The sequence below is a fragment of the Solenopsis invicta genome, chromosome 11 (assembly GCF_016802725.1).
Source record: "Solenopsis invicta isolate M01_SB chromosome 11, UNIL_Sinv_3.0, whole genome shotgun sequence".
Taxonomy (NCBI): domain Eukaryota; kingdom Metazoa; phylum Arthropoda; class Insecta; order Hymenoptera; family Formicidae; genus Solenopsis; species Solenopsis invicta.
In genome coordinates, this window is record NC_052674.1 from 2,198,657 (window position 1) to 2,220,595 (window position 21,939).

Genomic DNA, 21,939 nt, shown 5'->3' on the forward strand with positions numbered 1-21,939 from the left:
ATTATAACCCACTTCTGGCTTAAATCGCGCGTTATTTACGATCGGCCGCCGGCGCAATCTTCGAAAAATGCGAGAAAGCACGCTGCAGAAGTGCAACAAAATTTACACGCTCGAGTTACATGAACTCCTGCGTGCAACAATGAGTCCCTAACTATCCGCGAGTAGCCGGTAGTTCTATTAGCATGTAAACGAAGGAAGTTGAGTAACGCGAATCCACAGGCGGCTTATGCATGCGCTTGGGTCGCGTTATGTCTGGAGGCGCGAGTAGACGGTGGCGCGAGGGGAATTCATGTGCTAGAAATGTATTTCACTTTTCCGTCAGCTATGACGATGGATCAACTCGCGGCGCAGCTCGTGGCGCTTCCCGTTCTCGCTTTGGTAAACTGCTTTTCGTACCGCATCGTTCGCCGCTGCTAGGAGAAAGTACAGCGTTTTCCTTCACCGCTCTATACTCACCGCGCGCTGCTGCAAAATTTCTACACCTAGGCCGAAGGGCAAGCTTTGCATCGTAATTAAATTCTTTACAATTGCGTAGCGATACCCGCCCGTGATTATTAAAACCCATTCTACCCTTCTTCCAATAATAATTTCGCCATAAAATGAATAGGAGGTATTGTAATCACGAAGTTCGTTAATTGCGGAAGAAATCTTCGAAACCATAAGTACCTGTTTCAGTTCTTTTGTCTCGTTGCATAAACAGGTTGTACGAGAATATAATCAGAATTGAAATCTGAAAGCGAGTTTGTGATTATCTCAAGCAGACCCGTCCGCTTAACAGAAAGGGAATGTTGCAATGGTACATGGATACGTTGTCTTCGATACAGGCGATTTCTTCGACGCGGAGGATATCCGCTGCCACGATTCGAAGCTTGGCAACAACACATCGTAGCGTTTAAAAATTATACTAAACTTTCTACTACTATCTCTCGATACGTTTCACGTCCCGGTGAGATGGACGGGGCGCAGTGGCCCAATTCGCGGCGGGAAAAAGGCTTTTCGCGACGGAGGGAGCAACGCGGGAAAAGCGATCCAATCAACAGAAACAAAGGGAGCAAGATTGGTGGAAAATGCATCCTTTATCCCGCTTTTCGCGCAATGACTGCTGTTGAATCGTCACCAAATGGGCGCGTACTATTGCTTTAGCTGCGAGGTTAATCCAGCACAATAACGGCATTCGCGTGCTCTGGGCTGGGATGAGATGAGATGAATGCGAGCGCACATAGTGTGTACCATGAAGCTAAACAAATTTTTTCGAACATTTTTAAGTAATATATGCAGGCATTAAGAAAAAACTAGTTAATGTTACATTAAAAAGTTTCACGACCGTGTACGCATTGCTTTTTCATTTTTGAAAAATGTACGTAGCATTTTATATTATGACTGTACGTACTGTACGTACAGTAAAATCTCATCTCTTTTTTAATATGCGGGATGTTACACAGTGGAAAACGTTTTATATTTATGTTAAAATCGGTCCTTAAAATTTTTGTGTTGCATTTCTAACATAACCCAATGTTAATTTAACATGAGATGAATATATTAGAAAGTAACACAAAAAGTAACACTTTAATACAATTTGGAAAAATTATAAAAGCATATTTCTTTAATAAAATTAAAATTTATATATTGTACATCTATTCGTTTATCTTAAAAATGTTATTTGTTTATTTACTCAAAAATTGTATTGTTTTAACACTAGGAATTTCTATACAAAATATTTAAATATAATCACAAGAATTTAAATGGACCGTTTGGAACAATCCCAAGTAACACATATTGATTCATATACATTTTACGTTTCTTAAACGTATCTAATGCTTTATAAACATTTAGAAAACGTATATAAAATTAAATTATATTACTAGGGATATTTGTTTAATTTGACACAAATTTCCCAACTGTGTACCGTTCCTTTAAATGTGATGACAGTCATAACGTTGGCAATATATGTAATACATTCTCTTAATGATGTTAAGTTAATTTTCCTAGAATATTATAATAATAATGATGTAATATAATTTTCCTGAACACATGCAAATATATTGAGTTGAAACAAAAGTTCGCTGCGGTACATATGATAAATAAATAAATAAATATTAGACAAATAAATGTAAACATTTTCTTTGAATTTTATTTAAACAACGCTACAAACTTTTGTTCCAACCCAATGTAATTTTGGCAAAAAACCGTAGGCATTGGTTCCACGTACTATAATCCGCGTGCAAAATGTAAATAAGGAAACATTTACCGATATATGCAAATGGCAGCGATGTAACGCGGACCGTAAAGCATTGGGGGTTACAATAACTGGACGCGCTCGATGTTCGACATTTAGTCTATTCGGGTCACGGTAAAGCGAAATCCTAGACAAACATCTAGAATCGGCATTCAAAGCCCCTGCCCTGTTTGCCGCGTACAAAGAGATCACGAACGATAACGTACGGAACTGTTGCGCGACGAGACTAGATTCCGTCCTCGAGGTGAGTTAACTTGTACTAATCTAATTGACAAGCCTTGAGGTCGACTTCCTTTGGTACCACCGACTGGCTGAATGATCCCCGCGAGCAGCATCGACGTTGTAACATAGGAATTCAGCACACACGCACACCTGTTCCGTTCACATGACTAAGAGTGCACTTTGATGTCTCTTGCAACTGATGACTTAATCCTTTCACGTGCTAATTAATTTGGGTAGAACGGTTCGCGAGTCTCCATTCATCTCCTTCCCTCTCGCGATAAATTTATTCCTCGCCACTTGTGTACACCGTGTGAAATATATACCGCGCGTTATCTCGGTTGTTTAAAAAAGGAAAAAAAAAATAAGAAGAGAATGGAATATTTTCTCGCGTATCTCTCGTCTTGTAAATAAGGAGATGACATATTTTTCTATATTTTTCTACCAAAGAACATCTTTTCCTTTGCGAGCGGAAAACGACGACCTCTTCCGCTAATTCTCCAGGAGGTTTCAATCTCCTTTGCGTCCTTTTGTAGAATATTTCTTTCTAGTTGCAAGACAATACGCTGATGTACAATTTAATTTCATTCTGACACCAGAAAAGTATACAAGCTGCATCTTATCTTTTTATATCTTTTACATTACCTCATTTTTATCGAACAATGTTGCGATTAAACTTATCTTGACTTTGAACTTGATTTTAAATTTTTCTAGTTAAATCGACTCATTACAATATTAATTCTATTTTCAATTTTAGATTTACATTAAAATTTTATCCGATAAAAACCCCAACTTATAAAAACTCTCCATCAATATAACCAATGTTTCTTTTTTCTTTGTACAAATTCTTTATTTGTTTATTCATTATCTTTTATTTATATTTAACAAAATTTTTTCTGCATCAAAACTCAAAATCTCAAACGTCTCCCGTCATTTGAAGTTACATTAAGTAAAATAAATTCTAGTTATCAATCAATAGATTATACAAATAGATTATAAAAGTTTCAGGTAATATTAGTGCATTATAAAAATAATGACAATTATATACAATAATTTTCAGTAGTTCTTAGATATCTGGAATGACTAAAACACTTTTCACCATTTTTCTTTATTTATAAAACACATATTGAAAGAATCTACGAATATATGCAGAAGAGATCGCTTACGCGCTGAGAAGCGCATTGCACGCGGAGAAGAAGTTATTGAAAGAATCTCCGAAAGTATACTGCTTTAATTTGCAAATTAATATAATATTTAATTTTGGAAGAAAAAATATTTGGTAAAAGAATAGAGAAAAAAATATAAAGATAAAATAATGCCTAACTACTACAAATAATTTTTTCTTTCTTTATAAATAACTATTTATTTTTATTTATACTTACTCGTATAAATAAAATAATAATTATTCTTTTAATTATTTGTATTTATTCTCGCAACATACCTCTTCACATTTGCGAGATTGTTTTAAAAATGTCAGGTAACTCATGTACCTCACAATTAGTGTATTTTGTTTTGTATAGGACATGCCAATAAATGGTATGTCGATAAAATACATTCTCTGTTTTGTAAGCTCTGTTTGTTATGTGCACGTGGCAAATCGATAAATAATTACAGATTCAGGATTAAATATTTATCCTAGTCTTTTCCAGCCTATTCATTTTGAAGCAATGGTCTGTGTAACGCTATATTTATTTGTAATAGCGCTCACATTTCTTTGACATACATTCACACACATCTGACGTAACGTTGGTGGATCCATTATCTCAATTTAAAGCAAAATTTAATTCATCACTCACCGATGTGATGTGCAAGCAGAGTGATCTGCATCACAAACTACGATGGCACTGCAACATACAAATAAAACATGTAATAACAGCCAAATTGATACCAAAAGTCAAAGTATTTTGAAAAAATAATTGTTTACATCAAATTTTTATTCATCTTTCAAATGGATTTCATAAAATAGTTAGATCTTTTCGACAAAGCTTTCTACCTCTTTAATCTTTGAGTAGATAAATGGGACAGCTACATCACCTCAAGCATTGTTTTCTTAAATATTTCATACTTTTAGGTTAGCAACAGAGCTCATCCATTTATACCATCCCATTGTTGAAATCTTAAAGTTCATTATTTCTGCATTTCTTTATTTCATAAGAGCATAGCTAATGTAATTTTAACTATAACATAACATATTAGTGGGCCACTCATCCGCATGAAGGTTAAGTATATTTATAAATTTTTATTAAATAAAAGTTTCTCTTTTCTCTTCAATTCTTATTTTTGAGAATACAAACAATCCAGTTGAAGGAAAATGATTTAATTCTGTGTAAGAAACAATATATAAATATAACTAATATTACCTCAAGGTTGCGCGCGCGCTCCATCGCCGGACATCTCTCCTTCCTCCTCTTCTCAGGTTGACAGGAATCCTTGCACTCGCAGAACATTCAAGACACGTACAACTACGAGACAATTACGCGTACGCAAACTAATTATCAAAGTACGCCCGTCGCACGGTACTCCCGGAATGAATATTTACGGTAAAATATCCCTTCGCCACCGTCCATTTGTTTAATGCTGACGCACGACGCACAACTGACAGCGTGGCGCGACCTTGCGTACGCCAGGAGCATTGTTCGTATGCCGGAAAAACAAATGCCAAGGCCGCGAATTGGACGAATTATATGGTACCGCGCGTTGGCTGTAATATTTAAAATGTCTTATGAAATAAAATAGATGTGTTGAGTGAAATAAACTTACTTTAAATATTTTATCTTTTATATCACATTGAATTTGACTATGGACTATCGTCGTATGTATATTAAATGTAATGTTCACTAAAAGACAAATTCCATTTTATTTATATTGATTTATTACTAAATTGCTAAATATTTATGTAGTGAGAATGTTGAAATCATATGACTTTAATAAAATAAGAATATATTTGTTCCTACAGAACAACATTTATTAAATTATATGACGAAATTTAGCACACAAATTATAATTTAAAATTATGTAGATGTAGTTACAAAAATGGATATAGAAATAGCAGAAGTATTGATCTTTTGTAAAATATTAACAACTATTTGTGCAATTAATTTTGAAATAGTATTTTGGTAAAATTATGATAATATGATGAATCATTTTATTGTTAGTGTTATGTTTCCAAATTAAATTTAAGAAGAAATTGTTTAATAATTGTTTAATAATTAGAAAATTTTTTAGCTGTATTATGTATAAAATATTTAGAAATATAATTAATTTATATACAAAAAATGCATAATTATTCCTAGATTATATGTAAAAATATTCCAGAATGAAATATTACATAGTCAATACAATTTTGAATAAAGAATCAAACGGTTTTTTAAACAGTTGTAAAATATTTAAACCTCAAACTTAAATTTGTCTAATTTTTAACAAATATTATTTCTAAATTTTATTTTGACAAAACTGTCGTCCTATGATCTTCTATTATCTAAGCGCAATTATTGTAAACTTTTTGTCAATTCAAGATGCCATTATTGTGCAGTATTTGCACAATGTGCCTATCGGGATGCATGTTGCACTTTTCCGTGCAACAAGTATGCTATCAATTTAAACTTCACGTGATTAAGATGTTTGATCAAAATATATTGAGACGTTCGTTCAAATTTTACGTAAAATATGTAAGATGTGACACGAACGGAACTGCCAATCACACGCTCCATTAATTCTGTAAGCATGGAATTCTACGGTAAATGGATCTCATCGCAACACGTCAAGTAGAGACTACGTTACGTCTTCACTCGTGCAACTCTATTACTTCTGATTGTCGATGCCGCTTTATGAAGCGTCACTTATGCGACTATTCGACACAGTGCCACAAGCTACCTACGGGATTTAATAGATACTTCAGACACGCTCTTCCGGGAGTTGAACTAATAAGGAGCGAACTTGCTACGATGTGCTTTGAAATAAGGACGAAAGCAAAATACGATTCTATGAGGCAAAGCGAGGAAGTTATACCATTACGTTTATTCGAGTAATTTTGACGGTTAAATAAAAGAGAATGTTTAAAAGAATTTTTGCATGTCATCAGTTTTGCAATTTTAAGTTGGCGCGAGATAAAGTTTTAGATTTTATAATTGTAAAGTCATACAGAATCACAGAAAAGACTCCTGGATTTAATGCCATTTACTCTTCTATGTGTTAGTCTCTATATCAATCTTATTTTATAACACAATCTTATTTTATGTATTATAAAATAAGATTGATATATATAGATTCATAGTTATTATTAGAAAGAGAAGTTTATTCTTAATTGGAAAAACTTATAAATCTAAAATAAAACAATCTTGGCGCTGCTCCATTAATTTTCTCAAACAGATTTAAATTAAATAATGGAAATTTATGGTAAATCTCATAATATTCTTGATTGAACAATCGACTGAAGAAAACTTGAAGAACTTTTCTTTTTCTAAAGTGTCACGCGAAGGCGTAAGCAAGGGAGCTCGCTTCATAGATATTAAATACCTCGTGCCAAAGTGTAAAGGCTCATAAAAGCTTATTTCATGCGTGGGCAAAGGCTACTAGGCTTTCCGTGGATGCGTTAATAATTATAATACATTGCATGCGAACTTTTCTTGCGAGAGAGAACTTTTCCGCACGGTCCCACGGTGGTATCCCGAACTACGTAATTATTAATCATCGTATGTTATAACATCGAGTAATTTCTATTCTAAATCGAAAAATATATAAGCTGGGTTTTATATGTGTTAATCTTTTCTCAAGACAATAAATCAATTTTATTTAATTTGATGAGGAAGAATATAAAGCTTAATATTGCTTTATTTTTGTAAAACATAAAATTGCAGTAAGATTCAGAACAGTAAAAATATTTTTAGTCTTGCTTTTAAACGTCCTTTCTCAGAGGATAGATAAAAAAAGTAAGATTAGATTACACTTTTGAAACTTTTTAAATATTTGAATTATTTATATCTGATAAATATCCGAATTGAGTTTTCAAACGTTTTCCTGGTAGAAATAAATGCAGTTTTCCTGTAAGATAAAAATATACGTAGACATTTGCGGAGTTATTTACGTAGTTTTTCATCAGCATTGGACAAGTTTATTTATTAATTAACTGCATAATTCATTTCAAGTTTGTTTATTAATTAATTAAATAATTTGTTTATTGAATCGATTATTCAGTAAATGGGTTCAAATTTTGTGTATTTTTTGTGTGCAATAACTGCAGGTAAAGCGTTATACCTTGATTTGGAATCCAAGTTTTACTTCTCAATTACTAGACAGAAATAATAAATTGTCTAATAATTGTTCCAAAAATGCATAAAATTTCTATCAACGTTAGAATATTTAAAGTTTAAGTTTTTATTTTTAATATCTGTTAATATTATCGTATACTTATGGCAGTTATACTGACTGAAATTACTGATCAATTTTTTTTGTATTTGTAATATGAAACGAACTTCTACGCGATATAAACTTCAATACATCAAGATCAAAGAAATTGATTTTTTTGAATAACTAGGATATGCGCGCAGTCTACACGCTATATTAACGATAAATTAATAATTGTACTTTCTACGATTATTACTTTCTACAATTAAAGTCACCGGCATGTGTTTAGTGAACGACCACCTGCACGCTACCGGCAAGCGCGTTCGTGCAGCAAACGAGGCGTTGAATAGCGGAATGTATCAACCTACATATTATGGAAATTGAGTAATTGCGATCGGACTTTAGCACAACTATGTTTCATTTGCACCATCGAATCAAAATAGCTTTCGTGAAATCTGAAATACTTATTTCGTGCCACCGTTATATAAATTCTTTGTAATGATAATTGCAGGATAGACATTTTTTATTAATAAAAATGTTTCACATAGCTTAAGAATTGTTGACCTTTGAACTTATAACTTTGTAAAAAAAATCAACAACCTTTCTAGGATCATATTAAACTGCAAAGTCTCTATTTTACCACCCTAAGTCAATTTTCCTAGAAGATATTTTTACACTAAAAAAGTGAGGTGGAAAATTCAAGACAATTTAGACCTGTGCGTAACTTTTTCCGTCAAAGAGGATAAAAAGTATAAAAAGTATAAAAATTGATTTTTGTGGGAAGTTTGTTTTTTTTTACGAAAATTAGATTCGAACGATATTGAACTACTTTAGCACACACGCGCGGGTGAATAACAAAAAGATTGCTCGAAGTCTGAATACCCGATCATCCTTGACCGACTACACTGTATCTTAGCACAACGTTGCTAACACAGGATGAAAACTTTTAATAAAGCTCCTGCGCTGCATTGCGGACTGGAGTTTTACGTTATACTCCCTAAGGTGAACAGGCTCGTAAACGAGGTCATCCTCGCAATGTTGAAAATTGTACCTGGGTGTACATAGCGAATGGTATTCATTCCCGTGCTCTCTGGTCGATACTTTTTCTTGAATATCAATCGGCAACATATTGATATTGCTAAAGTGAAGTATCTATATTTATGTAGTCACTTTTCTTTCATAACGTTGCACTATTTGCACGTTATTAAAAATTGTTACAAATATTCTGATACCTTAATAAAACTAACTTTTTATTTATAAATACCAAATGACTAGATCAATTACTAATTTCTGTTTAGCCATAAACTTCATATACTGAGAAAAAAAGTTGCCAACTTAACTCAAATTTTTTAATCGATTAAATTCCTCAGTTTATGTTAAATAAACTTAGACAAATTGTGTTTAATTTGATTATTATTAATTAAAAATTTTATTTATTATATTTTATTACTGGCAATTATAAGTAAGACTATATTGCTTGATAAATACTTAAACTGAAGAAATTTAATCGAGTTGAAAAATTTAATCAAAAGTTAACAACTTTTTTCTCAGTACTTTTAATATACCTACAAGACGGTGAAATATATAACACATTTAAATTAAGAAATAAATTAATCAACGGACAAAGCGGACCTTAGTGCTGAAATAATAATTTCTTAAATGTTCCTAGGTGAGTCTATATACATTTTCTAATTCTCCTGAATTACGTGCCGCATATTCGTTGGTCTTGAAACTAGGATCTTAAATTGATTTAGAAAAATAATATCAGAATAATATTAAAGTGTTAATTAATTTAATAATAATAATGTTAACAAGCATTTATAAGATGCGCCGTTCCAAAAAACTGTTAAGCATTGTTAAGAAAATTATTACTTCAGCCAGGGTTTGAACTCAAAATTGTTAGCCATTTCTTGATTTAAATGCCTTATATTTTTATTGAAATATGTATTTTTGAAACAATGTTTCTGGTTTTTGTTGCAGATCGAGCGGGAAGATCTAAACCGTCAGAAATGACGCGAAGAAGAACATTTATCTTCGCATTGGGAGTATGCATAGGTAAGCTTTAGTTGCAAAAAGGTTGAATTTTCTCCCATATTTTTTATAATTTTTTTGAAATTTACAAAAAATATAGAATGGGCATTAAAGCGTTGCGCTGGATTATCCTGAAAAGAAAGGGAGAACGGTTTTTTAAGCGGATTATGCACGCAGTTTTTATTTCAAGTCGTATTGCATCGCATGCGCAGCAGCATTGCCGCCGAAGAGAATGGACTAGCATCTCTCGGCTGCATCCTGTTGCATTGTGAACTCGTGATGTAAAGCTTGCCAATCGAGGTGACTGCCACTAAGTACTGTTAGGTTTACTGCAACGAGCCTGACTGCGAGTTAACTGTAACTTTCAGCTTATTAACAAAATTTTCAATTTCCCCTTCAGTGCGATCGTCATCTTTCGGTTTAAAGTGAATGTGAATAACGCGTTTTTTTAATGTAAATTCAACTTTTAAATATTTAAATAAAAAGCAAATGAAACTCAATAATATTTAGTTTAACTGTCTGAGATAAATATCGCAAATGCATATCTGGAATTTGAATAGATTAGATATTCTACGTATTTATTTGCATACAAAATGCATTTGTACTTCTTCAGAAGAATCTCGAGTTGAAGTCTAACAGCGATAGAATTCTCGTGAATTTAATTAATTAGCTGGAATTAACGTCTGTAACATAAGTAGCGTCTCTGATGCAATGGGTAATAAGGTAGATAATTAATTTAATGATGTTTTCAACGTGGTAAGTATTTCCCAACTAGAAATGAAGAAACTTAAACAATATAGTCCAACCTTTTTAATTTAACCATTAAAAAAAAAAATGCACACGCACGTCACTTCATGTACTTTAAAATTAATTCTTTTTAGACGTATTGTTGAGCAAAATGCTATGTGATCAGAGAACAATGTACAAATTCCTAGTAATTAGAAGTTAAAGAAGTTGCGTGTAAACTAACAAGTTAAGAGTCATCTATTATTAAAAGTCTCGTACACTCCGCATAAATAAATATCTCGCTTACTCGAATCATTTTGTTGTAGAGGAATACTTAATAAATAATAATTTTCACGTGCTTTAGTAGTTTATTATTTTAAATAATAGTTTTGCATAATGATTAAAATGACTTTTTAATCAATATCGGTATGTTTCCGCCGTTCGTAAATCTTATTACATAAATATTTCGCGTCATACGATACCTGTTTTCCAGCGATGGACATTGTTCAATACGGAATTTATATACATAAAAAGACATTATTGACATGATAATCTCTTGACAGGATATTAGTGTTTAAATGTGTACACAAATGTGTGCACATACTTTATGCCGTGTTTTATGCAGAATCTTCTCCATTTATATTTTAAAATGCACTTCGAGTATAAACTGAGTTTTTTTTTTACTTTATTAAATGTTCATGTGATAGAATTCACAAGTATAACAGTATTTGATTTTTATGAAGTTTAAAATTGAAAACACGTTTAAAATGTCAAGATACATAAATCTGTACAGTTGACAAATAAAAATACGTAATATAAGAAAAGGAACAGGTTTTTTCCTCTTTTTTTTTTTAAATAATCAGGTACTGGAAATCGATACATTGCCATAAAATTTTCATCACCGATCGGAAATGTATTAGTCAGGAGTATCGAGGTAGAGATCAGGTGGAAAATTCTCGCGTCAGTAAAATAAACATTTATCTCGGCGTTCACGGAGACAACTAGTCGTCTCGCATCGACGTAAATCAGCAGAACACGAGGACACACTCGAAGCCCCTGCATAATTCTGAGGTCTGTTTAATATTCACACGCATGCTCTTGCGCGCCGGGCCGCGATCGCGCGCGATCGTAGCGCTTTCAATTTGCAGAACTGTATCGTAGAACCTCGTGAATAGTTCCGAAGAAACCCGCCGCGGTAATTCCACGGACAACCGGTTTTTCGATCCATTAAACGTCTCGTCTACGCATGCCACATTTTTATTGCGTCGCGCACCTTGGTGTTAAACCAGTTGTTGTCGATGAGCGCGGGAAACTTCTGTTTTCGTGCGTCAAGCGAACGCGTTTATTACCATAATTCACCGTTTTAATGTCGCACGTGTGACTAAGATTACCCGGAGGAAAAACAATTAACACGTGTTATTATACGTGAGAACTAATTTACTGCTAAATGTTTTCCTACACAATTTTCAATAAATCTCCTGAAAACGTAAATCTCTTGCTAATATCAGATAAATAATCTTGCTAATACAGATAAATTTTTTTTCTCCTTTAAAATAAATGTATAAGCGTGTTACATAATTTTTTTTTCAACTAGTCAATGTTCGATAATGAATCTTGAATCATAAACAGTAGAAATAATGAATAAAGACAATCACGCTGTTTATTTTCTCGAAGTTTTTTTTTCTCTGAAGCGTGCTTTTCAATTTACGATGTTTAATTCGTAACTAAATTAATAATCGTAATTACAATTAATTGTATATTGATTCAATAATCATAATTACAATTAATTGCACGTGAAATCTATAATCAAGTCATTTGTAGCCATTTTTTGCTCGAAGAGTAAGAGTATCTTTTTTTATACAATTTATCCATTATTTAATTTTGGAATTATACAGAGATCAAAAGCAGATTTCTCATTTTCAGATTTTATTTTAAAAATATTCGTGAAAGGGCATAATAAATGACATATTCAAATATTTAATGATTTTCCTTCTCTGTAAATATTATTTATTTATTCTCTGTTGCACATGTATACGTATAATGTATAAATGTTTTATTTCAATTTGCATTTTCCTTTTAAGATATAAACATCATAAAGGAAATAAAATGAAACAGTAATAAAATAAATTATGTCTATACTGTCACTTGCTCCGTCATTGCCTAATGCCATTCTCAGATCTCATTTACCCTTCTCTCAAGTTCTTTCGTTGCATATACACAATGCAACACTCACGAAATACGGTTAATTACACGCGCTTGTAATAATGATCAGACTCATAAAACATTAATGCGACATTTTACATCAAATTTCCAATTTAATTGTATATACTGCACAATTCCACGAAGTAGACAAAATTAATAAACTTGATAAATTATGATTTTTCATTATTTAGTAATTTATTATTTGGTAATTTATATGATAATCTCATGAAATTTATTGATAAATTGCATTTAAATTGATGAACCGTTTAAAGTGTTATGCAACTTTTAGACTACAAATGAAAATGATCTAAAAAAACTAAAAACATTGAGTAAAAACTCAATAAAAAAAAACGATTTTTTGTCGTGAAAATTTATTATTAGGATATGTATTTTTTTTCGACATTTGATGTCATATTTTTGTTCCAGAATTTGGTTTTTGTGTTAATTCAAAAGATTTGCATGTAAAAATAGCTGTAAAAATGCACATGATTAAAATGTAGTACTATGATAATAGCCATAAATATACTGAGATCATTGTTAGAAACAAGAATTCAGAGATCATATTGTTTGAAGAAACAAATTTCTTTTGTGTTTTTTTAATCACTAGGAATTTGTAAATTCGTGAATTCATAATTAAAAAGGCAATAAAAATGCATAAAAATTCTGTTATTTATTATTTTTTTATTTTTTCCATTTTTTAATTAAATGACGTAATTAAATCAGTCAGCCTTGATCTGATTTCGACTTGTGCTCATTAGATTGCTGCAACAATAAAAGGACGTTTCAGCCACGATTTGAAATTATAAATATTAAATAATATCAAAATATCGTATTAAACGTTTTAATGAGACGTATGAATAAAAATAAATTTTACATGATTTTTTTAAATATTTGAATAAAAAGAACTGTTTTTTTACTGAAAATTGTTTTACACGGTTTTTTTACTCTGATGTTGAAAATACCCGTTTTTTTTTCATCTCTAATTCAGACTCACATATGTAAAAAGAAAAAATAATCATCGTCGCGCGTAAATATCGTGAAATAACAATGTAATAATATAATTAATTCTGTGCCGTATTGTTTAATTCCTGTTTCGTAATAAACCGCACGAAGAGTATCTTCGACACATATAATTGTCGCTTCATCACGCCTATAAATCGTTAATCGTAAAAAACAGTAAAACGCACAGACTGATAATTGGTAAATATACACATGGAAACGTCGTGTCGTCGTGTCTCGAAAAGTAATAATACAATAATACGACACATGGAGCTATCGCACTGTTACCTGCTGATTCGAGTTCCATCGTGCGAATAGTAATAAGACTACCACGACTGCAAACAATCAGCACACCATATGCAGCAAAAAAATACGCAGATGCCGCTGTCTTCGTTCGATAAAATATTTCGCTCACAATATATTTGATCTATTAATGTTTTAATTTATTTAATTGTTCTATTGATTTATTGTTTATTTAAGTATTAGAAATAAGAAAAATATCATTAAGAGTTAATATTTTTTATTTATTAAAAAAGAACCAAGCAAATAAATGATTAAATGTATAAAAATAAAAAAGATAATATAAAACCAAATATTTCAAAGTAAAGGAAATAATTAATGAAAAGTAAAAAAATTTTAGAGTTTTTTTTTTATACAAAACATAAGATATGAATAAAAAAATAAGAATTAGAAAAATGGAAAAGTACAAGTAATCAATAATAACCATTCGGTACTTTTAATGTTAAATTAAAATTAAAATTAATTTACATTGGTAAAAATGAGCATAAGTCAAATTCAGATCAAGACTGAACAATTATAAATGAACAATAAATGCGGACGATTGCAATTGTAACTATGTCTTTCATCTATCGAGACAAGAGACAAAATGTATTCGGCAATGTAAATTTGGACTTGTTCGTACTCGGCAGCACTGTCATCCGTATGCATTGCTACAAGTTCATTTTCTTTGTTCGCAATTTTTGCTTGACCTGGATTCAGTTTTATAAAATAAATTTTTTCTTTTACATTTTCTACCTTGCGATAAAAATTAATTTTCGATAAATAACAACGTGTATTAAATTTAATATTTAATATAATAATGCAAATCTTACAAATTCTCAATTGTATTTAAATAAAAAATTAATATTAAATTGCTGCAATAAATACGATAATTCAATCTCACGTTCTTTATTTAAAATAAAAATTACATAATTTTATTTGTCTTAAAATGTAAAATTTTGGAAAAAAGTGATAATAATTTAACAAATTTGACAATTAGATACACCTCTTTTTCAAATAATAAATTTTAACTAGAATTAATAATTTTAATAAAAATTAGAATTTTTAAATCAAGTATTTTATAATATCTGTATTAGTTAAAATTTGTTATCAGTCAACTGGTCGATATCAGCTGTTTTTATAACTAAAGCACATAAGCTCATAAGCTACACTATATGTAACATCTACATATATACGAAACTAAAAGATATTAATAGTTGAAAATGAAAAACAATATAATCTGAATTTAATCAATAACAGATGACAAGAATGGCATATATAATATAGCAAAAATAATTATAAGTCTGACAAACAAATCCTACGCAATACCCACGCAATCAACTTCGATATTTCTAAAATACTGTGAGTTTTCTCTTAAAGTATAAGTATTATTAAGTATTAAAGTATTATAAGGTGATTGTGAAACATTCTATATTTAAAAAAATTGTAAAAATAAAAGTAATTGTTGCATCTTTAAGAAAAAAGATTAGTATTTATATAAAGTTACAAAATTGAACTTTGCTATTTCAGGTACTTTACTGCTACTCTTCGATAGTGCGGTGGCGGAAGTTACGGAAGCATCGATTGCATCCGAGAAATCTGAGTCTCAAAAAGCATCGAGTTCCCACGAATCTACGACGATCCTAACAAGAGTCTCTTCGATCCATCAAAATCGATCATTTGTAGAAGGCGATGAAAGAAATATCGAGTCGACAAATCGAAAAGCTCATGACGCAGAGTATAAATTACACGATAGTGTTATCGACATCGCAAATCGGGAAATAAAAGACGACGTGCTAGCACCTAAGAGTTTGCACGTGGAAAAATCGAGCGATGAATACGAAAATTTAGCTGATGGAGGCAGGAAGCCGAGATACGGAGAAATTACTGTTGAAAGCTCCGGAAAAAGCACCAGTACGAAAGTTGTCTCCGAAGATCTCCTTAGACTCTCTAGGAAGAACGAATTAACTGCAGCGACTGCGAAACCAGCTTTCGATGATTCAAAGGAGAGTAAGAACACAGAGAATGTCGCGTTTCAAGAAACTTCCAATCAAAAAATATCCAATGCGACCACGAGCATGTCTCCAAACACGAAGGAAAGAATTGTCGATGGTAAGTCATTTACAAATATTATGGAAACTTCAGAATCTGAAGAGACGGAGAAGGAATCTTTTATGAAGTATGACGAAAAGAATAACGTAACTGCAAACAAACAAGAGATATTAACCGTCAAGTCTATCGGAGATTTCTTCTCGACGACTTCAAAATCAATATTTGAGGACGCCGTTAGATCCGACGAAAAGGACAAAATTATAAAGCTTGATCATAAGGAAGTTGTCCCGAAAAAGGATAAAAATACCTTGACTGACTTGAAAGAAGTGGAGGATCATACAACGGAGGCTCGTGATCGAGAATTAATTACGGTGCATGATGAAAATTTCACAGGATTTAAGAAAAATGCGAACAATGCGCTAGGGACGACGGCATCTGAGGTGCTCGATTTAGAAAAGGTTGATGAGAAGGTGCATGAGGGAACCGTCTCATTAGTTAACGACACATACGTGAACGATTATTTATATAAGACTTCAACAGAGAAGAATTCCGAAGCTGGCCCAGGAAACAATTCGATTAATGCGAATAAATCGCCCGAGAAGGACAATCCGAAAGAAGAAGTGGAGATCGTTAGAAACGTGACTCATACACCCGCATTGAAAATTGTGACAATCACCAACAATACTGCGAAGAACGATTCTGACATTAATGAAGTGAATGATCAGGAAGGAGCCCTTTATATCAAGAAGAAAGGGGAGACTAGCGCGAAAGATGAGAATCATCGTGAGCAAAGCATAGACTTCTCCATTTCCAACGTAACTACTAAGAGTATAGATGGTTTGGAAGAATGGAAATCGATAGGAGAACCCGAGAGTCAGGTGAAGTTGCCCGAAACAACGACTCAGAGCGTACGACTTGAAGAGCGTTCCTCGTTCATTCCCGAAACTACTCCTAATTTAGTTCCGCAAGGCAGAACTATCGGATTTTCCGGTGCTAACAAGTTTTCGAATAACGAGGCGAAATCTACAGTTTCGATGAGAACCGATGGGAGATGGGAGATCATCGGTCACCCAGAGCCTGCAAAACAAAACAGAAAAAATAGATCAAAAACCTTATCCGTATTTGAAATCCAGCAGGGAATCGTCTCGGGTGACAACGGAGGCTAGTTTAAAACTGAAGAAGGAAGCCGGTGACGTTACGGAGGAAACTTCCGCTTACGAGAACACGATCGGTAGAGGAGAATCCGAAAAGAAGCTCGTCGTCACGGAACCCTCGGTCGTAATCGAGAACAGCATCCAACAGCACAAGTCGAACAAGAAGAATGTGAACGACTCTACGAATTCTACGACAAAGAGCCTCTCGTCTTCGACGGCGATCCCAATCGTCTCGGCTGATGTTGGACCAACGAACGAAACTTTTCCAGAAGGATTTAATGGCAGCGCGAAGGCCGCGGAAATGAAACGCTCGAAGTCGAACGATAATGACACGCCAGGTGCAAAAGAGGAGGAGAAAGTGATTGTAAGTAAAGACGAAGGCTACGACGTGACTGGAAATGGAATAACGGAAGTGAGCCTGGCTCCGGATAGCAAGGAAGTGAAATCACATTCCAGCGAAGCGACGGAATCGTCAACATTGCGTTCTACGGAAACAAATACGTCCAAACCTCTGCCTCTGAATACCGACGTTCAGATGGAGCCGGAAGAAGCTATGATGATTCGTTCGACTTTCGTCGTTACCGAATCTACGAGTGTGCCTCCTTTAGACAAGAACGCAACGACGGAAGCGAATAAATTCAAAAATTCGACGACGTCGGCAGCGGAGGTCAATACGAGCGTCACGATGCTTCTCGAAAATTCTACGGAATCGGCCTCGAAGACGAATGTCACGTTATTATCCTCTTCGAATGCTAATTACACCACTGAATCTCCCTCTGCTACTTTAAATCCCGACGAATCCTCAATTCCGACGACTACATCCATTGAATACGAGTTCATCAGTCTAACGGAGGCGATTTCTACGGGAAACGCGACCGGGAGAAACGTCACAGAAACCGTCGAGGAACAAACGATGCCTTCGAGGACGACGACGATTAAATATTCGTCTGTGATGAACAATTCGACTGAGAATGCGGCCACCACGATGAAACTAGAGGAATCCACCGAACTTCCGATGACGACCGAAGAGGGAACTCCAACGACGAATCAAGTGTCGGATGTGCACTTGAGCGTGGATAACGAAACTACCAAAGAGCCTCCAGTTATACAGACTATTTCGGAGAGTCAAAGTAATCGCACGGAGTTCACAAAGAATGAAGTTACTGTAAGCGTTATCGATTTCACCAGCGCCGCTAATGCCACGAGAGCCTCCGGCGTTACCGAGAATCCTTCAGAGTCTAAGGATTCAAGTTTCGATGCGAACATCACCGAGACGTCCGCCCCAGGCGCGACGGAACTTCCGGGCGTCAGGACAACGACGAACGTCACAAAGCGTCCTTCGACTACGAGTACTTTGGAGCCGATAGTACTCTGGAGTACAGTGGGTTTCACGGAATCACCCGAGGAAGAGATAACGGAAAGTATTCAGTCCCTCTCACCGGATGAGATCACATTGCTCGTTAAAATAGTTGTTGAGGGCACTTTACAAGAGGTCTGTCTTCGATTGCTTGACTTGAGGAAAGCGCTTGCGGATGTCCTTAAAGAAGGATTGGACAAGTGAGTTTATTTAAAAAATTATTATTTATTTTAAATGTGAACTTTTTTTAGATATATATATATATATATAATTCAAATTATCAAATATTTAACATGTTATTTAATATTATAACATGTAAAAACTATTTACCTGTTAACTAATATTATTTCGTAAAAAAATGTGTCATAAAAATTTTTTTTAATGTTTAGATGTTTAAATGTCTTTGCAATTGATATAATTTATATATTTTTTATATCATAAATAATTATTATCTTCTAACTAAATAATTTATATAATAGTTGTATAACAATAATGATAATAATAAATTAATAATGTAGAGAATAAATGACTTTAATGCTTAAATGTCCTAAATATTGGACACTAAATCCGACCTCTTAAACGCTTCTTATTTAATTAAAAGATTAAAGTTTAACTTTTAATATGAAATTTTATAACAATAAATAAATTCCTTAAGAACTTAAGTAAAATTAAATACAATTATGTATAAATATGATTTATACATTTAAAAAAAGTATTTAAAATCCAATATTTGCGATATTGTCACTAATTAGACTTTCAAAATAGTTCTGAACTTGTATAAGACATAAAAAGAGTTTAGATTAATATAAAATGTTATTCTTCTTTTAGTAAGAACATCAAACTCCATTTATATAAATATTACGGCTTAAAAATTCTAAGTGAAAGCTTTAGCCAAGAAGGTGTTTGTCACATATCATATAGCGTGGAATATTTTATTTTGCAGGCCTGTGCAACCGCAACAAATTATCATCCATCAGAACCCTTGCTCCGACCAAACCTTGTCACCGACTCCCGCAGAGATTTCCCTAACAACCATTCTGGTTTACGTTGTCGATGAGGACGGCAAGTTCGACGCCGCCATGACAAAGAGTCTACCAAGTTTGTACAAGGGGTCTCCCAGCTTCCCATTAAAAGTAAGTTGAAAACGGTGGAGAGATCGGGGGCGCGGATTAGAACCCTGTGGCTGTCGAATGTCAGCAAAAGTCCATTATAACTTGCTTCGGCACGTCTCGAAAATGTAATTTTCCCGATTATCAAATTAGAATCATTCATCACTCACTTGGAATAATCCTCGGTTATCGTTCAAGACGTTTCTAACACTTCTTTTTTATTAGCTTCCTCTATTAATCGATACACCGTGTCAAAATCATTGATATTATGTTCAGTGGCAGTTAATTGAAAGAGCACTTTTATTAAATTTCCTTAGGTGGTTCATTCTTTCCAGATACACAAGCTTCTTCTGGTACCGGAAGCGGACTCCGGAAACGCAATAGCGGTCGTCGTGGTCTCCTCCGTGGCTTTCATTTGCCTGATTCTCTTAGCTGGCCTTCTGGTAAGCGTTTCACTGCAAGTATTTAACAGCTCGCGAGATATCTACGCGTCATATTTAATTTATGGCCGACAAATATTGACACTTGACGTTCGAATTATTTTTTAAAACGCAAACGTACACGCAAAACAAACGACGCGTCGTAAATATTGTCCAATATATCATATAGGTTCGAGTCATTTTTCTTTTGACATCTTCACGAGGCAACATGATCACGAGATTTTTCAAGCTTAAATTATTCTTCCTCAAGCACGTTTTTCATCTCGTTTCTCTTTTTAGCGTTATGAATGTATGTTGCATGCCTTTTTTTGTACCGTGCTCACGCATTACGCGGCACGATACCGAGGAATCGCGAAACTGGAAATACTAATATTTCAAGATGACAGATGCGCAGATCCGCGAAAATCTATGCTCACTGACGTAGCCTGCTGCTAAGTCGCGCTTGCTTGGCGATAAACCTCTGTTCACGGAAGGTTTACATTACTCGTGTCGATTCGTCTCCGTCCATTCGTCCATCCATCCGTCCACACTCATAATTCTCTTCCAGTGTACGTAATACGCTCATGATAACATGTCTGTGTATATGTTTCCACCTGGCAGGTGAAAGACAGTGTTTTCTTCTTTGTCGCGCGGAATGACGAAGATAATGTGCGATGCACGCGTAATACCTCGCGGCACAAACAAGTTTTTTTTTTCTTTTACTTTTACAATAATGGCAGCTTATTTCATGATTCCTTTTTTCAGTCGCGCTTACGTCGACGTTTATTCGTATAATAAAACGCACGCACGTGTGCGAGACTTACGTCAAATGCAAGTTGATCGCTTCACAAGAAGTCAAGAGACGTGCAGATTATATTCGTGTAATAGGTATTGCATTTATGTAAGCAATAGTAAAAAAAAAATTGAATCTTTTTGATGTTAATAACAGTCGCGAGGAATAATGGTTGTATTATTAATTGCTTGTGTATTTAACTTTGTATTGTACAACTTTAATGTTGGAACGTGTTTTGCTATTATTTCGATAATAGCGTCGCACAAGATCTACTGCCTCGCACAACATTTTCTCCGGTCATCAATAACATTAATACGCAGTGCTTGCACAGCGTGCAACAATTAATTTTAATGAACGTATAATGCAGTCATATAACGCCGGGAGGAATTTTTGAGCTAACGAAACTTAACGAATCAATTAATATAAAAGGGAAAGAAAATTACTGGACGGAGCCAGAAAATACAACGGTATTGTCCCATTTTTGAAATTATATTCTCGTTATAGAAGCAATCTTTCTTAATGAGTAGCTTTAATAACTCTGTTAAACAAACGAGTTTATATCGTAAAAAATGTTTTACGCCGCCAGGTAAGAAAAAAAATGTAAAACAATCTTGTTTTTAAATTTATTTTTATTTAATTATGAATAAATCAGCGACATCATTAAATTATTGAAAATATAAATAATACGCTGAAAAAAAATATCTTAAAAAAAAATTAATATGTGCTTTGCGATATATTTATTAGTACAAAAAAATTCTTTGTTTGATAAGATCTAATAGCTTTACTTACAGTCAAGTTAAGAATTTTTTTATTGAAATATTTATGTAAATAAAATAAAACAATAATTTTTAATCAAGTATTTTTTTCTTACAGTTCTAGAAAATACTTATTTTTATATTAAAAAAAATGAGATTTTTTTAAATCTAAGGAAACAATTTAATTAAAATTATTATTTGGTTGTAAAAAAATGTAAAAATACAAAATTATAAACTCAATATATTTATTTACTTAAAAATAATT

At 33.2% G+C, this 21,939-nt stretch overlaps 2 protein-coding genes across 3 annotated transcripts in view; one reads left to right on the forward strand and one right to left on the reverse strand.

The window, feature by feature from the left end:
* LOC105196992 (cyclin-dependent kinase 4) overlaps positions 1-5,742 on the reverse strand; it is a 105,670-nt gene extending 99,928 nt beyond the window's left edge. Inside the window, exons 1-2 of one of the 2 annotated variants that reach the window (XM_011163174.3) lie at positions 4,816-5,742; positions 4,252-4,299 (exon numbers count right to left, since the gene is read on the reverse strand). In XM_011163174.3, the coding sequence (XP_011161476.1) occupies positions 4,252-4,282 (31 nt within the window). In that variant the 5' untranslated portion in view covers positions 4,283-4,299; positions 4,816-5,742. Of the gene's footprint in view, positions 1-4,251 lie in introns of both variants that reach the window. The other variant, XM_039455155.1, reaches the window with a different exon arrangement.
* LOC105196989 (mucin-22) overlaps positions 1-21,939 on the forward strand; it is a 70,571-nt gene that overhangs the window by 30,276 nt on the left and 18,356 nt on the right. Inside the window, 5 exon segments of the mRNA XM_011163170.3 lie at positions 9,779-9,853; positions 15,566-17,133; positions 17,135-18,798; positions 19,542-19,731; positions 20,025-20,150. Of these exon segments, the coding sequence (XP_011161472.2) occupies positions 9,808-9,853; positions 15,566-17,133; positions 17,135-18,798; positions 19,542-19,731; positions 20,025-20,150 (3,594 nt within the window). The 5' untranslated portion in view covers positions 9,779-9,807.